Genomic DNA, 19,019 nt, shown 5'->3' with positions numbered 1-19,019 from the left:
AGAAAGACCTCTCGCCCTCCAAGCGGAGTCATGAGCATGTTGGTATTAAATTGACATGGTTGCATTGAAATACTTCAGTGATTAAAGTTTCTGACTTCATTGCATCTTCTCCCACTGTAGATAGATAAAGAAATCAAGGTTAAAAATGACATGAAGTGGCATTTTCAACATTTTTTGCTTCTGTTTTGTGACATTTTTCTGATTGGATTGTGAAAAGTGGGTGTTCCACATGTTTTCACCCCCTTCTCTAGTAAGCTCCGCCCTCCATAGACCAGTCAGCAAACAAAGTGTTTCTGATTGGCTAAAAAAAAAAAAAAGAAAAAAAAAAAGTTTCTCTGAGAAAAAGTGACCCAATAGATATCATGAAACCTTTGGTATGAAATTACATTTCTCTATGTTACAGAGAACGTACTTACGCAATCCACTGCAGTGCAAAATAGGACATTAAAGTCTTAAACATAATGTCTGATACAACATTAAAGGGATTGATGCTGAAAAAACGAAAAATGTTTGTCATCATTTACTCAACCCTCAAGTTGTCCAAACCTGCATGAAGTTATTTTTTTCTGTTGAACACAAAAGAAGATATTTTGAAGAATGTTGGTAACCAAACAGTCACTGGACCCCCATAGTATAGAAAAATACTATGGAAGTCAATGGGGTCCAAAAACTGTTTAATTACCAACATTTTTCAAAATATCTTCTTTTGTGTTCAACAGAATAAAGAAATTCATACAGGTTTGGAACAACTTGAGGGTGAGTTAATGATGACAGCATTTTGGGTGAACTATCCCTTTAATATTCGGAGCTCTCCATGGTCAGTCTTCATTAAGTCTCTAAAAAGATTGTGTTTCTACAGCAGGATTTTCTGCATAATTCAGAGACATCCAGGAAACAAATTCCCTTCCTATATCCGTTGCAGTTTCAAGACCCCAGTCATGTAAACGGATCGATAGGATGCTTTGGGGGTCTTTTTTGTCAAACCCGCGTCTCCTTGACAACAGGCCTCATCAATTGGACGGGAGATACACCTCTAATGGTCAAAGGAAAGCGATACCGAGGCGTGTTTGGCAGGGGTCAGATAAACAGACCAATAACTCATCAACATATAAGACACATCCAAACACTTTTGAGAACAAAGTAAATGCAGAAAGTGTTCTGTGTTAATTTTTTTTTATCTACGCTGCTGCATTATATTATTTACTTTGCTTTTATTTTTTTATTTTCAGTTTAAATTTGAGTTTAAGTTTACGTTATTTAATGTGCTTTTGTTATTATTTTATATATAACTCTATTACATGTGGTTTTGTTTCAAATATTTCTATTTAGCTTTAATTTTTCAATGTCATTTTTAGTTTTATTTAGTTTTATTACTTCAACTTAAAAGAAAATGAGAAATGTTGCCTAACTAACTAACTAACTAACTAACTAACTAAACACCTTCAGATTTACTTGGAAAATATACCTGTTATTGGTATAAAGTTTGAAATTACAATAAAAATTTTAGGATTTGACAACCAACCAACCAACCAACCAACCAACCAATTAAAAATGACGAACCAACCAACCAACCAACCAACCAATCAACCAATTAAAAATGACGAACCAACCAACCAACCAATCAACCAACCAACCAACCAATCAACCAATTAAAAATGACGAACCAACCAACCAACCAACCAACCAACCAACCAACTGAACCAACCATGTTTATTTTTAAGTGTATGAACATACACAAATAGTATGTTTCTGAATATAAAAATATCGACACAATGTAACGCACTTGCTCTGGCACTAGTTTTGGATAAAGAGATGTGATTGTTGTTATCGTTTGTTATTGTAGTACAAGCAGAATATGATGGTTGGTCGGTGTTGTATTTGTCCCGCCCCTCCTCCACTGTGATTGGACGGCTGGATAAAAAGTGACAGTGTTGAGCGCTGCATTTTACCCAAAATTGAATATTATTCAACTCGGAGACCAGAAAAAAAAATGCAGAACACCCTGGTGCTGGTGTTTTAAAAAAAATTGAAAAAATACGCTAGCCTAGGGAAGAAATGCGTTTGTGGACACATGGTCTTATGGTGCTTCATGCTGGTTTTTGGTCTATACTAACACTTGACATTTGTTTGCTATCTATAAAAAAGATCCTTCAAAATTCTTCTTTGAAAAAATTACATCATACGAGTTTGAAAAGACTAACGGTCAACTATCCATAACTATAACGAACAACAAGGACTTGGATGTCTTCGAATCACACTGAAATATGATGCACACATCCACTTGCATGCCTTATACTGTACGTGTTTGCGTGTTGATGTATGTTTACATTAGATAGCGGGTTATGAAAGCATTCATACTCATTAGCATCCCTCTGTGACACATCTCGGCTCATACAGCTGCGTAAGTCATGCCTGGGGTTTTCTTCATTCGCCATTTTTGCGGGGAGGGCTCATAAATTACTTAGCTTTATGCAAAAGAGAGTTATATCATACTGTCCGCTCAAAGCTAAAGAGAAGATTCAGAGAAAAAAATAATGACGACCTTTGATGTAAACTCAACCATGAGGCACATAAATCTTCCCTGTAGCGCAAGATGGCTCACTCTTGGGACATGCCGTTGTAATATTCATTTCTCAATAAGCGTTGATCAGAGATGGACTGGAACTAAGGTTCTGGTTTTTACATGAAGATATCACACACCTCTAAATGCATAAAGTGACACTTAAGACGGCAGGTTGTTATGATACCCTGTGACACTTTTTGTAGTATTCGGTGTCACTTGTTCTTTTCAGGACACTTTATATGGGGCCAATAATACATATGAAACAAAGACTTCTGAAAAGGATCTGTAATTGGTAACAACCCGCAGTACAATGAAAAAAAAAATCCTTTTCTTAAAGCTGCCGTCGGCAACATTTTTTTGATCAAATTCAGTGAAATTGACACTATAATCCGACAGAACAACACAAATTACGTGGTTTTAGAAAAAAAAGGGGGGGGGGGGAGATCTGACTGTCAATCACAGGCCATGCACACGCCACAGATCCCCTCTCCCTCGCGCAGACGCGCACGTTACAATATCACATGCACACGACACACCTGAAGTTCGCCTGAAGATTGTAGGCCTACAAAGCGTGATGGCGGAGAGAAAATCTACTAACAAGCTTCCAATTCCTCGGTTATTGCTATCTATGGATAGATTAGCCAATCAGGAAACACACCATAGACTGTAAAAAAATATGGACGTAGTGTCCGTGACGTCACCCGTAGGTTTCTGAAGAGCATTTTTGAAGCCTAAAGTGGGCGGAGCCGGCCGTCGCCATCTTGGCCTTGCGTCACTCCCGGATAACAGAAAATGGACAAACAGGCGGGGGGGCGTGAGTGGAGCTGAGGAGCCTGGCTATCTGAAATCACTTAGCTCGACGTGATCGAGTTAGCTGATGATGTAAAGCCAATTAAACGTTCCTATTTTTGCCCTTCGAAATATTATAATAGTTAAAAGACATGGCTACAAGTGAGACTGTGTATTACTTCGAGAGTGTTTGTGTGTGACAGTGATTTATGTCCATACATGTCCGTCACTCTTTCATGGTCCGTCAGCGCGGCATCGCTCAAGTTCGTAGAGAGCTTATTCAGTCCATTTTAAATTCTGATGTTGGCCGTCTCTCAAATGGGTTATGGTTTAACCGTTAAACCATAGATATATTGCCTTTGAAGTGCAAGTAAATGCGCTAGAAAATCCGCGCTCATTCACGGACGGAGAAAGCGCCGACGCCCGCATGATTTCATCTGACGGTAACCTAAATAAGCATATTATAATCCATCTGTTCCATGGGAGCAGAACGAACGAGCATTTATTGACGTTTTAAATTTGAAAACCCCAAAAAGCAACGAAATTGTCAGACATCCATTAGTGCATGTTCACAGAGGAAAACAACTGAAATACAGCGCTGGTTGTTCTCTCGAACGATAACGACGGAATCCAAAGACGTGAGCTTTGTAACGTTACCCAAGTATTAAAATTGTATGAAATGATAATCCCGAAAAAAAGCACAAACACTGCAGAGATGGCAAGTTCAGCAGCTAACATTGCTGAGGTGAAGTGACGGCTAGTAACAGCAGACAAACGGCTAGCACTGACAGCGGCAATCCATCTGTCACTCAAGTGGCTTGGCCACACCCTTAAATTTAAATATTAATCAACTAAACGGACGAGTTATAAAATAATTCACCCCCCTCACAGTTGTTATGAAGGGCAAAATTAGCTGTATAGACCAAATCCACATACAGACACCAGGCTTTAAACACGTTTTTTTCTGCTGTAAAGTTGGTCATTTTAACATGGGGGAGATACAGATTTGACTCACTTCTGACAACAGCCTCAAGCGGCCAGTCAACGAATTACAGTTTAACTCACTTCCGTGTTGGTTTCAAGGGAGAGACGGGGAGGTTGCCGCTTGGTACACACGCACTGACGATGGGCGGGTGCTCGTTGGTAGTGGGGGAGGGGCATGAGAGTTGTAAACAGTTTTTTAAAAGTTTTTTCTTCATGTAATCTTCCATTTGAAATATCCAAATAACCTCAAAACAAGAATAATTTACTTAATAGGCATATTGCTTAAAATATTAAGATTTGTCTTTAAAAAATTTGATTTGTTTTTCTCTTTCTGCAATGAAAGATTTTCACTTATTTTAAGAAAGACAAAATACAGTTACAATTCAAGACAATCTATGAAAACAAGTTTTAATATCTTATTCAGTAAATGCAATTTGTTTTGAAGATTGAAATATTTTTTACTTGCAAACAAGACAAAACGCTGATTAAAAACTCATGAAGAAGTCATTATTGTTGTGTACTCAAGGGGGCGATAGAGTTACCTTAAAATGTCATTAAATCGAATTCAGGTAAGTTTCTATGGCTGTGTCCGAAAGTTACACCCCCTTCTCTAGTAAAGAGAGGTACATTATGGGTATTATCTAGCCATTTAGCGCACATCGGTTGTACACTCGTTATTGCAGTGCATTATGGGATTGAAGGAGTGCACTAGATAATGTCCACTACGGTTTCGGACACCACTACAAATGGCTGTCCCTTCAAATAGTGCCATATTTAAGAATATAAGGGGCAATTTCGGACACACTCTACCCGAGGAGGCAGCATTTTTCAGTTTTTGAACGCAGCCTATTATTTTAGTTAACTGGCTTAGCAAGATTTTCCAGCATGACAATAGTTAACCTGAAAGATGAAACAGAAGAAGACAGACTTGCGAAAACACTCAAAATGTACTAGCATTGCATTTTGAATGAACAAGGCACACAATTAAGCTTGCGTACTTAGAAGAATCTGCATTCACATACTTGCGTAGAGTTTGGTTGAATTCAGAAATGCATTCTAGCATAAAACTTTTACTATTACTGCCATATAGGAAGAGTAGTATGATAGTACACTTTTAGTGTATTTTTCAACCCATTCCTCAACTTACGTTTAAGTCTCCATTCTGGTATCTCATTCCCACTTTTTACAATTCAATTAATACCCCATTTTATTTGCAAGAGTATCAACTTAAGGTTATGTATTAGCATTAGTTGTACATCAATGACGTATTTTACCTGTCAGTTTTTACATGAACAGGTTAATTAAAAACCAGCCAGCCACGAAAAACTACCACAGGTCACTATGAGAGCAAAAAACATGTGAGACTCTGCAAGACCTCACAGGGGCTTGATGACCTATGGGAATAATGGGAATAATTTCAGAAGCGGTTCAAAGTGACCTTCTCTTCAACCCCTGACACAAATCTACTGTACTTTCCCAGCTTTCTTGCCTGTCAGTGACGCAAATCCTCACAGCAAAGCAATGTGGCCAGGGCTGGGTCAGGTTTGGACATAATGTGGAACCAGAACGTCTGTTTTTAATGGAGCAATGAAAGATGTTACAAAATGGAGGCCGACTGAGCTGCCCTCCGTCCCCTCCCAAAAGCAGCTGCAGCAGTGACAGACTTTGTCATCATGCCAAGGAGGTCTTCAACACTCCTGCTGGGGATTCTTGGTCTGATCTTGCTCTAGTCTGATCACAGAGCAAACCCTGGCCTAATGACACCGTCTCACCACTCTTGACATGTGCGCTGGCATTGAGTTGGCCAAGACTATTTTTGTTTGGTGGGCAAGCTTGAAACTAGCGCTTCTGGCGGTTCTTAATGTCTTCTCTTTGGCTTGAAAAGCAAACATTCAGTGAATGTTTTATAAAAAGGAATTCACTCAAGCCAAAGCCGTACTTTTATCCGATTGTTACTAGTCAGATTGTATGATTTGACCATGGTGAGACCTTGATCAATGATAATACCATATGCATCTTAGCAAACTTACGTCACGATTGACAGCATTGACTTATCAATTGCATTCTGACATCCGCATTGACATGCAAAATTACAGCAAAAACCCAAACAAGCTCTTGCTGTGCTCTCATTGGTTCCTCGATCGATGGTCATTGTAGGAACTTTGTAGTTGTACTGCAGAACTGCCAAAAATTTCAGACAAATCTTCGGTCTGAAAGCATGTCACTCTAAATTTAGGCGTACATTTATGATTTTAGCTTGTCAATCAAGCTCCCAATAGATTTTTCGTATCAAAGGAAAAAGGTTGGGAATTGGTCGTGGCATGGATTGTGTATTATAAGTTTATCTAAACATTTTGGACAATGTTGGTTTAAACTCTTCATGTCGATTCAACTGATTCGTAACGTGCGCAAGGGCTCAACCTCCTGATTTTCAGAACTTGCTCAGTGCACGTCCACTCTACATGAAAAAAGCCAATTTTGCCCTACAACCAAAAAAAAAATCTCTTACAATTCCTCAAAGTTGTTCAAGATATCTTGGTAAACTCGTGGTGAAAAGTGCACAGACTTTTTTCCTTCAAAGATTTTGTTGAGCTTACGGTTAGAGGGTCAGGGTAAGGGTTAAGAACATATCGTTTGGGTCAAATGTGGCAGGATGGATGCTCTGACCTCATATGTTTTTGGACCTACCTGGTTAAAGTGCTCTAGCTTTTCCTTCACGTTGACCAAGTTTGGATCCACACTTCTGACCTTTATCTCTGGGTTTTGTCTTTGGGCTTGCAGTCCATTCCCCACCACATGGCCTGTATAACTGTGGCAGAAACAGAGCAAGAGATAAGTTACCTTCACAGAAATCAAGCTCACTTTGGACTGATAATGATCTCCTAATTCTGAGTTCTGGAGTCCTAAAATGCAGGGAATGCTCGAGGCTTGACTTTTAGAAACAAGCCCAAGGATTAATCGTACACTCATAGAGCCTTTTCACCCACATAAATGATTCATTATGAAACCCGCAGTGAAGCCTGAAGACACAACTGTGCTGCAAATGTAGGTATTGACTCTGTGCCCTTATATTAGAGATCACGGAGGGCAGCCTTAAACAAAGGCCAAGTCGATGCAACCAAGACAGTCCACACAACATGATTACCTGCTAAACAGTATTCAAGTGAGCGATAAACACATCTGGGTAGACGGACAATAAAACCATTTTATGGATCCCTGAGAATTCTATTTTTAATGAAGGGATGTTGATGAGGAAACAAACTTGATTAAAAGGTCTCGATAGGCCTTACTCTTTGGGGGGACATCTCAACATTGGTTGCCATGGTGACTGTCAGAGTGCCATGCTCAGCAGCCTATAAGATCAATGGGTCAAGTTCGGGCAGGGCAGATAGGTTAAAACTTTGATTAAGCACAGAGCGTGAACTTTAAATACAGAGATGATTTTTGGTATGGATAAATTACAGGAATGTAAAGCTGCAGGGATTTTATTGACTAAAATAAGCCAAGAAACGTTCTTTAATCTTGATAATATAAGTAAAAGTATATCCAGAATGTTTGCTATATGGTTGCTAGGGCGTTGCTAGGTGCTAATTTTCTGGTCCAAGTCAAAGGAGCACAATTTTAAAGGCCACAATTAAAAATTCCCAAAATGCAAATTAAAAACTTAACATAATTTAAATCATATCCAGAATGTTGCTCTGTGGTTGCTAGGGTGTTGCTAGGTGGTTATTTTTTGGTCCAAGTCAAAGGAGTCTAGGAGATTAGAATGTCCAAAATGTTATGATATACATCATATTTAGAATGTACATCATACATATTACATTAAATTCATCAATATATGACAAAATATTTAATGAATGTAAGGGAACTTTTCATCAAGAGACAAAAACTAAAGCAAAGCAACACCTTTTTTAACTGTTGCAATTTTCCAGATCATGAACAGTAAACATACCTCAATGTATGCAAAATTGTTTGTCTATGCAATTGCTAGATTATCATACAGAAGCTATTTCCTGCAACAATGTCCTTGAGACAGACAGTCAGACGGACGGATCAAAGGGTTAACAGTGGGGGGCATATAAACCACGGCAGGGGGGCAGAATAATGCAGCAGTGTGCCTGCACATCAATAAATGAATGCTTGTGGGAGAATCGCCCCGCTGTTTTCACCACAGCTAATCTAAGTGAATAAATAATGACCCCAGACACCTCATGCTGCATCCGAACAGCATCCGAATACACGGCTCACTTTGCAAGGTGGGAGCACTTTGTCAGGAACTGATGCGAGACAGACTTGTTTGTTGGTTTGTGCTTTTTAGCTGTCATGCGTAAATGCATTTTGGCGGCAGGTACGGTGTAGATGAGATATGTGAGTATTCACTGTGTGAGAGGAGCGGATTATGTGGCTTATTTAAAAGAAGAATGAGCTGTCTGTGGATACTGTCATTTTTAAGGCTCATTCTTTCTTCGGTGCGCCAAATTACCTATCCGTATGCGCATAATTAAAGAGGACACAATCTGCTCGATGTGTTTCAATAAACATACAGCCAACCTTTAGATTCTGATAATCACAAATAGAAATCATTATGGAAATTTACAATATTATGACTGTTGAAATGGCCACTCGCCTTCTATATTTTTCATCAGACACTCATACGAAGTATGACTATAACATTTCCATGACATACTTCACGTTGAGTGTGTTGCATTTTTGATGAACCACAGTATAAATCTATCAATGGTTTTGAATCGTGTATTACAACACATTAAAATCAGCCCTATTTTCTGCCTTAACAAATGTCCTTGGTCTTTGTGCAGTATTGAATTAACTAAACTATCTAAATTAACTAATCAAGTTACATTCAGTTTTGCCAGGACATTCTTAGCTGGTTGCTAGGGTTTTAAGGGTGGTTGCTGAGGCATTTTTAGGTGGATGTGTACTAAACCAAGTCCAAAAAGAAAAACCACACACACACTTTGAAGTCTCTACAATATTATGGACTATTATTGTATATGATTTGTTAGTTTGCCAGGCAAAAATATCCAGACTTGAGAAGCTCCTTAAAGGCCAAAGAATTTTTTTTTCGTTTTTTTTTTCTTCAGCATACTACACACACAGCCCGATTTTTAACCACCTGTAACCAGTCCTACTCGACCCGCTCGGAGCTGGATTCAAACCGGCGTCTGCGGCATGGGAGGCGGGCATGCAAAAACGGCACTAAAGACCTCAGCCTCTTGCTCTTGAGGCCAGGGGAGTGAGGTTTACATGCACAACAGTTAATAGCTTGCCTCCGTTACACTTACCCCCATAAACCTCACTCGCATCCGGGTCACGGCACCAAATGTTACCAGACTAACTCAATCTGCTCTGAGCGGGATTTGAACCAGTGTTTCTAGCATGGGAGGCAGGCACGCTAACAAGAACGCAAAAGACCGCAGTCTTTAGCATCTCTAGCATCAGTCACTAGCACGCCTCTCAAAGGCAAGGAGAGTGAGGTTTTATACATACAGCTCTTACTAGCTTGCCTCTGTTACACAAGCATACTCTGTACGCTCAGCTTGCCCTATAATCACAGAATAATCATAGATTATTTCTCTGTGAAACTCTTTAAGGCTCATTCTTTCTTCGGTGCGCCAAATTACCTATCCGTATGTGCATAATTAAAGAGGAAACAATCTGTTCAATGTGTTTCAAAAAACATACAGCCAAACTTAAGATTCTGATAATCACAAATAGAAATCGTTATGGAAATGTACAACATTATGACTGTTGAAATGGCCACTCGCCTTCTATATTTTTCAGCAGACACTCACACGAAGTACGCTATTATGCTAAGTATGCTAACTCTGCTATTCTTTCACTTTTAGAACAATTTTTAAAACTATATCTTTATTGTTATTATAGATATCCTTGGTATGAACGCGCTTTAAACGTTCACATCAAAACTGAAGTGTACTTTGCGTTTTAGCTACGGTAAATGCAAATTGCCTCAGCGAGCGCCACTAATATTAGCATAGCCTGCCACGTTTCACCCCCACACAATCCAATCAAATACCGATTAAAAAGTCCTGCTCTCCCTTGAAAAGTTTCCTTTCCACAAAACAAAGACCACAACAAACAAGCCACCTCATAAAATACTTTGATTATGACACAGACAAACTGTTTCAAATAAGCAACAAAGAACATCAGGTTCTTTAAACAGATGTGCTAGCGAGAACATGGGTCTTACAGTTCAGTGCGGTGGGCTTGTCACTGCAGTCACCCACATTTCTCACAATAATTAGCAGCTAAATAAATCCAAACCAGAAAAAAAAATCAGAGAAAATATTTACCCAGCTCAAGACCAAAGAGTTTGGAGTTCCCCTTTGACTAAACGCTGTTTATTTTCCCAAAGAAACCACACACATATAACACTGTGAGGAGTAAAGCTCCAATTAAATTCATCTGCTATACTGGATTAGCTCATTTGTTTGCTCAGAAGGTTATGAAACTCAGCACCTAATGAGCTAGCAATATCCGTTCTTCATGAGCTGTGCATTAGAAGTTTCTCCGTTCTTTCAGAACAGCTTTTCAACAAGTTATTGCCTTTGGCATCAAAACGCAGCCAAAACGGATGCCATATGCTAATATTTCAACAAGTCAGTTTCTTTACAATACACAACTTTAGTGTTTAGCATCTGAGTAAGCTATGCTATCCTGTCTTACGTCAGCATGAATTCAGCTGTGCGCCTTCTCATGTGTGTAATAACCGGGTGTAAGACCTTCTGGTTGCTAGTTTTCCATCCTATTTATTGTCTGTGGTCTATGAAGTTGGGAAGGGCCCATGCTAATGTAGGACAGCTGTAATATATCTAGTCAGCTTTGAACTGCACAAAGCTAACAGTGCCGTTCTGTATTAAAGCAGCTGTTTGGAATTGAGTAATTCAATAAAAAGTTGTAATACAAGCTCTGGATATCCTATATGCAGTTACAGTATCTGTTACAGGTTTTCAGGTCAATCAGCCACTATGAATACTGGGTATCATGTAGCATTTATAGGCTATGAAACATAGTGAAGATGTTCAAAAAGGCTGTCTAAGTAGATAGTTTACTAGGTTTCCAGATGGCCTCAGTGGATAATTCACCAAATAGTTGCACAAAAGTCCCACAACCCACAGTCCTGTTGAAACAGGTGCTAAATAGGCTAAAATTGCAGTGCTGTATTGAAATTAAGTAATTATGATTCTTATCACAGAAAACACACCTCCGGCCTTTAGGCTTATTATACCAAACACTGTGTCTGTTAGCATTAGCATTATTATCATGCGGAGGTAAGTATGCCTATAGTGTGGCTAAACTGAACATGCTACACAGAATGTTAATTTCATATGGAAAAGAACAAATGTAAAATGAAAAATAAACTATGAAATTCATTTACTAATTCGTCAAATGTAGCCTTTTAGGTCTTATCAAAGTTGCGTGGTTCAAGACAATGTTTTCAACAAATCCAGTTATAAAAAAAGCAGCAATCACCTATAAAAGCTGTTCACCACTGGTCTAAATTAAAGTTTTTAGACAGTTTTCCATTTTAATCTAGTAGTTGTGTTTGCATACTAAACCATTTAGACTATCAACAAACCAGTTAGCTATTGTTCATACCAAGTTAAGGCTGTCAGGGTGGTTTATTTAAAACAAAATGGCTGGTTGACCAGCTAATATGATTATCGTGGACTATCTAATGAGAAGTTAAAAACAGAGCTACAAGCTTTAGGCCAATTGTACAGCTAAACACTATCTAAACCCCATTAAACCAGCTTTCATCAGGGAAGTAGCATGTTCAGTCTTAAGCTCTTAAAAACTAAAAGAAGTGTTATGGTTAGCACAAGGGCGAGTCCTCAGTGAAAACACATCATCTAATAGAGCTGTAATGGAGGATACGACCAGTGTAAGAGCACAGAGGAAAGGAAAACACATACACACACACACATACACATACACACATCAAATCAGTCATGAACACAACATTGAGAACGAGGCTGTGTAGCGTTTCACGATGATTGACAGTCAGCAGAGGCCATACTTTTCCAATCCTTTCACCTCTGATGTGGGTGAAATTTTGGCAGTGGCGGCAGTAATGGACAAAACGTGAGAGAGAAACTATGAACGACCCAAAAGGACTTTGACCAGGGATGGTAGTTGCCTAAAATGAAAACAAAAACACACCGTTTCCACAGTTACCTCACATATCCAGTCACTTGGATTCTGGCTGACACCAAGTTATAAGACATGCTAACATTTCCTTGGTTAACTCCACCATCCTACAAAACAGACATTCATACACTTCACTGTGCAGTGGGAGGTGAACCACAACTCCAGCTAAGCATTTTCTAAAATGACCTTGTTCGCTCAATTTGAAATTGTACATAGCTATACAAATGGACCTGAAAAGTCCAAGCTGAAAATGCATGTTTTGGACTAGAGTCTCTGTGAAAGCTTGGCCATATTGTGAACACATGTTTTCGCTCAATGTGTTTCTTTGACCCACTGTTTATTATGACCAAGTGGCAGAATATTTTTAGATGGCTAATACATTATGGTCATGCAAAAAACATGCAATCATTGTTCTTTTCTTCCTTATGATGGACTGAACAAAAGGTTCAAGCCGTTAAATGGGGAAAACTGTTTTGGCCAGAGGGGGGCAGTCTTGCCTCTTTTAAAGAGGTTGTAAACAGCATGCTAACATGCTAATTTCACTATTTCTTTACAGTGTATATCATGTATATTGTGCACAGAATGCAAATGATCTGCAAGCTTGGATTATCAGATGACCTACTACTACAAAATTTAGAGTGCACAGTGAGGAATATCTCACTATGCACTGCACACAACTTGACTTTCCATTTCCAATGTGATGAGTGAACTGGGTAATATCAGCTGGGATTTGTCTCTTTCTCGACTCATTGTTTAATCATTATTTAACTATTTAATGAGTCAAATGTTGACATTTTACACAAAATGGTTAAAAAAACTAACAAACTGTAATTCAAAGGGAAGTGATAGACACAAGCATAGTATACTACTGTTAAAAAAAACATTGTTGTATGAGTTAGTTACTATACTACTAGTATTATTAAGTACATAGAAAGCTAGTATACATAGCGTACTATCATTTTGTTAGCATTGCATTGCTGTTAGCATGTTCTGTTCACATTTGTACATTTGTAATTCAGCGTCTAGTAAACAGTATGCTAGTATTCTATTCCAAACAGTCTTTGTACCAGCAAACAGAGATAATTACTATTTGTTTATGTGACAGATTAGCAAGCTAGTCCATTCTTTCTTTGCTAACAGTTTTAGGAATCTCTGTATTAGAAAATACAAAGCATGCTTTTGTTATTTCCCATTGATTTACGTTTTCTGAAAGATAAAGATTTAGTGGTTACTTAAATGCCATTTGGCAAAAATGCCAACATGTGGGATTTGCTAAATTTAGAGTTTACATTTTATATTGGACCTGTTTGCAGCCAATCGATGGCATGTAGTGAACCACCAAATCCTTCTCTTTCAGACAAAACAATTCAGTTTGACTTGGCGTAATAAAAAACTGTCTTGTCTTAATACCAATTCCACAAACCAAAAAAAAAAAAAGAAAAAAAAGATTAAGATTGGAAAAAGATTAGCAAGCTAGTCATTTTTTCTCCTTGGTAACAATGGCCTGTCTCCAAGACTACCCTGTGTTTGTCCCACTTGGGGCCCCCAGTATGGATGGTGCCAGCCCTGCGTTACAGCCATAGTGTGGATGGTGATGGGGCAATTTGTCCAGGGGGTGGGTGGGGAGTGGGATCTCTAACCTCTGAGCCAACGCTGAGGAGCAAAAGAGGCCCGATTGGGGATATATCTAGAATTATAAAACTTCCATCCAAGCAAAGTGGTCGTGGTCATTTTGTGTTGCGGAAGCCAAATAAGAGTGTGTTTAAATGAACATATGTTGATAGCGAAACCTCCTATATGCAAATGTTTATTTTGAGTGTGTGTTTTTCAGGGAATCTCATTTGTGTCACAATAGAGCTCCAGAACTTTCTGAATGAAGCTTCTGTCCGGAAGAGGATTGGAGAAAAGCCACGATAATCCATGGCAACCATCACTCCTCTTGGCCATCTTATGAACTTCACGACCTCACAGAGTGGATAGAGACCTTTATGGATAGAGATCGGATTTGATTGCCTAGAAATCAGTTTGGGACTTTGTCTGGACAAACACAAAAACATTCTCATGTTTGTTCATTCTTTAATAAGTCTTCAGCCAGACTGGAAATCTTCTTTTTGTTCAATATGCTCCATTTTCTTTCAACACAGAGCCACTCAAACATTTTTACTGATGATGATGTAGAATGATATGGCAATGTGCAAATCTTACCAATATGATATTCTTGGCTCTAAAAAAGGAATATTGGTCATTGACAAGAATGAAAATCGTATAAAAATCCAGTTTAAAAGGAATAAAGACAAATAAAAAAAAGAGCACCCTGTTATTGACCAATTTTCATCTATGTATTAACATGCACATTTGAGTTCATCTGACAAGAGCTTACCTCTCCACCACATCTTCTCCACTCCAGCAGGTGTTTTCATCCATCACTACCTCCCCCTCGCACAGCATCTCTGGCAGGGTGGAGAAGAACGATTTGTATCGCTGAATGTAGCCCATAAACTCCCTGCAGGAAGTTCAGGCATTCAGGAAGTTATCAAAAAGCATCAAACCAGGCATAATTATACAGTACAACCAGTTCTGCCTCAGTCATCACGCTTCTCTAATCAAACATGCCCAAACACTGATAGATACAAGCGGCAGATTGGTCTCCCATACTTGTTTGCGACTGTTATTAATGCTGACAGCGTTCTTCCTTGCTCACACACGTTCAATTGATGTGAGATTAAATCATTAGAACATTCTTGGGCTGACAGCCAAAGTATTTTTTATGACAAAATAATTAGAGATCATTTAAAAAGGGTATCTTAAGGGTACTATTGGAAATTGGTGAAACACAACAACCTGGAAGCTGAATTGCTAGTTAGTCCACACTTACTTTGAAATCTTTTTCAGGCTTCTGGGTTTGTCGTTTTTGGAAGGTTTCAGAGGAAGAGACCTGGGGTCACCGACAAGTGCAGATGTTAGAGGAAAGAAGACAAACAGCAGGGAAGTTACTATATACTATATATAACCTGATTTGTAAGGCTTTAAAAGGGTCAAAATATGTTCAACAATTGATGCATGTAATTTTCTCACCTTTTTTTTAGCGTTATGTGCTCGTGATGGTTGCCTGTTTCAGGTAGTGTTGTCGGGCTGGAGGACGTGACTGAGGTTTGAAGTTCAATGGTGGGGTTTACTGAAGGAGTCAAACTTCTTGAGGTGGGACTGACTGGAGTGGAGGAAACCGATTCAGTCAAGGAACCACAAACTTTACCTACCTGAAAGAGAGAGATGAGGAATAAAGATCCACTGAATTATTATGTGTTTGAAAAAACATGGTGAATGGCACAATTTAAGCCTGTTTGAACAGACTCAAACCAATTCAAAGACATTACTCCATCTAGTGGCCACTGATAAATGGTACAATAACACTCTACAATATTATTGATTTTTAATTGGAGCCGTCTTGCACAATAATCTCGAGGTTTAACTGTATTTAACTGTACTGGATACTGAATTATAATACATTAACTTTTCTGTATAAAATGTGTATTTTATTTTATTCAGTATCTCACCAATCGCAAAAAAAAAAAAAAAAAAGCATAAAAATAAGATAAATCAAAAAATAGTTTTGTTTTGCCGTATTTTACCGCTTCCGGTACCAAAAATTACAAAACAGAATGAGGGCTGAAAAAGTGGTCTATGTGAGCGTGTGTAAACGTGTTTGTATTTGTATATCTTCTGCAGCGCTTTATTTATCTAAGGATTAGTCGAACTTTCTCATTCCCCTACTCTGGCCCCTCGCTAGCTGCATTGCATTTTGGGAAGGGGCCGGCCGGTTCACGGGAGCCGTCTTTGTCCAGAGGTGAATTTGCATGCAGGACATCAGGCTAATTGGGACCAGACAACACCCAAACAACTCAAGCAGCACCAAGATAGCGCCAGACCACAAGCAGCGTGAGGGACTGGAGAGGCACCATAGTCCTCCATGTCAACACTAGGCGCCACATATAGACATCTTATAAACAATTAAGTTATCACAAGTTATTCTTTAGAATCTCTCTTTTTTTTTTTACAATTAGCAGAAGCTAGCCAATTTAGCTAGACACCAACATGGACAAGTAGCGTGACATTCCCTCTTCTTTGAAAACCATGAACAAAAACTATGCAAGTTAAGTAAAAAATAGCAAAAGTTCCACTTTAAATAAGGGTGCACTTACAAAGATGGTTTGTGCAGTTAATTAGTGGCTGAGCACAAGAGCATAAGTAAGAAATGAAAAAACATGTCACTTTTTGTTCAGCGTAATCTCTGGAGCCCAAAGCAGAATCACCAGCGTAGAGTGTGTTTTTGGCCAAATTATAACTTCACCGACCTGTCTTGGGGTTGCATCTAACAACTTTTCTAGAGCTCTTGTCCCACCCATAAGACTCCAAACCAGGTAACGTGAAACTAAAGTCATTCCAACCTCGTGGCATCAGTGAGTGAGCAACACTTGATCCAACGATGGAGTGTGAAAGGGGGGGGAGGAGAGTCAAACTCCCACAAGCAGTCTCCATTGTAAATTGGTAAGCTTGGCGTTGGAGTTTATGGGGGCTGCGGTTGAGGGCTTAAGTAATAATATCTCTCATTCTGACTGGCAAGTCTATGCTCTTTGAGACAGATTTGTGGGAATGCGGTCTCAAACTTGACCTACCCAAAGAGAGCTGTCAACACCAGGACATGATAGGTGCAAAGCCGAGCTGTCACGAAACCCTTGACCCCTGCGTCCCCTCAGTCACAGTTCCAGTGAAATAGTCAAGTGAGAGAGACCGGCAGGCGGCCGTCCTATGGCGTGCACACAGACTCTGGCGTTGATGGTATGAATAGCCTCAGGGCTGGGTATTCACTTACAGACAGCCATAGTCACACTGTCATGACCAACACATTTTTTACAGAACGTGTCATATTACCACATAATCATGCTCTTAATCATTGAGCTAATAATAAATCCCTTGCAGATATAATAAATCACTTGGCTCCATTGTGAAGATACACATTTTTAAGCTAAAGGCTAATTTATAAGACTTCTACATTTAAGATTTAAGCACATGCAAATATTGCATATTAGCATGTGCAAAACTTGCAACTGCACAGCCTTTGATTGGCCGAGATATTTGATATGCACCAATCAGCGAACATGCTGCTGCAAGTTCATGCGTGCTCGGCCTGATTAGTCCAGCATATGGTGTAGCTCATTTGTGGAATAAAAATAAATGTGTTCTATGAATCAGAGAGTAGCATGACTCACCACGGCGCTGAGATGTGGCCCATGCAGTTGCGCATTAAGGATGGCATCATTAATTCTTTCCCGGATGCGTAGAAGTGCCAGTTCCAATTCGTATCCCCCTGCTAGTGCCCCGCTCAGCTCTTCCAGCAATGCTACATAGCGTCGCCAGGGCCCATCCAGCTCAGACAGGCCTGCCAGGCAACCTCGCATCACATTGAGACACAGGCCTCCGCATGGCCGGATCAGGGTCAGTCCGCGGCAGTGCGGACAGAACAACATCCCCACCAGTGCACGTCCACACTGCTTTGTCATCCCCACCGACTCTGTGACATTCAGAACCTCGGCACCCATTGCCAGTGCCCGATTGAGGGCACGACCAGCCACTAGCGCCCTAGACAGTCCCTGAGCAAGTGCCTGTGGGTGTAGACCAAAGGGGTTGACGTCATGCCGTGTGGCACGTAGGCACTCGTTTCCTTCGGAGGACCAGGTAGAAACAGGAGAGCCCAAGCCAGGATTGACCAGGTGTTGGTATACCAACGGGAAGAGTTTGTCATAGAAACTGTGGACGGAGTGTTCCACAGAGATATTGGCATTGCCACGGAGGTAGAGATCAAGGTCAGAGAAGAGGGTAGACACTAAAGGTCTTGCGTCTTGAGAGATTGTCTTGTAGGTGCTGTCAAAGAGCGAGTAGGTATTGTTTAGAGTGAAGGAGAGTAGGGAATGGAAGGTATCTGTGGGAAGAGGAAATAAAAGAGAAATTCTGGATTGATCAAGCGCTGAAAATTACGCACATGAACAGCTATTTCATAGTCAACCTACAGTAGACACAAACATTCGTAACATGAGTGGACTAACAATTGCGGTAATTTTGTTTGACATTTACGAGAGGGTCAAACATAGTCTGTCACGGTACACCTCTGCCTTGTCTCACATTGCTTACAACTCTTTCTTATGCATCTAATCTCTCTTTCCATTGGACTAATGGAAGCTGACAACATTTAATCCATGGATCTTTTGGACTGCCGCTATTGGGCTGAAGGTTAGTTTGAAGATATGTGACACATGCGACTAGCTTATTACCAATTTTAGAAGTCAGGGCGACATCTTATACCTCACTTTGCCTACGGGGTGCAAATGGAAGTCGAGGATCATAGTCAGTTGTACCATGCACATTTTTTACAATGGCATATTAACTTTTGTATGACATGTGACAGACGGGTACTTAAGTAGACAGCTGGTAGAAGCCT

The 19,019-nt window shown here is 39.7% G+C and overlaps 1 protein-coding gene across 3 annotated transcripts in view; it reads right to left on the bottom strand.

The window, feature by feature from the left end:
- Nucleotides 1-19,019, bottom strand: part of gpc5b (glypican 5b) — a 41,391-nt gene that overhangs the window by 17,046 nt on the left and 5,326 nt on the right. For all 3 annotated transcript variants that reach the window (XM_081383668.1, XM_081383670.1, XM_081383669.1), the window contains exons 3-7: nucleotides 17,794-18,503; nucleotides 15,602-15,783; nucleotides 15,402-15,461; nucleotides 14,907-15,029; nucleotides 7,025-7,145 (exon numbers count right to left, since the gene is read on the bottom strand). In XM_081383668.1, coding sequence (XP_081239794.1) covers nucleotides 7,025-7,145; nucleotides 14,907-15,029; nucleotides 15,402-15,461; nucleotides 15,602-15,783; nucleotides 17,794-18,503 — 1,196 coding nt within the window. The remainder of the gene's footprint in view (nucleotides 1-7,024; nucleotides 7,146-14,906; nucleotides 15,030-15,401; nucleotides 15,462-15,601; nucleotides 15,784-17,793; nucleotides 18,504-19,019) is intronic.

This window comes from Scardinius erythrophthalmus (genome assembly GCF_964197995.2).
Source record: "Scardinius erythrophthalmus genome assembly, chromosome: 14".
NCBI lineage: Eukaryota > Metazoa > Chordata > Actinopteri > Cypriniformes > Leuciscidae > Scardinius > Scardinius erythrophthalmus.
The sequence above is the reverse complement of the archived record's forward strand: the minus strand, read 5'-3'. Positions and strand labels throughout refer to the sequence as shown.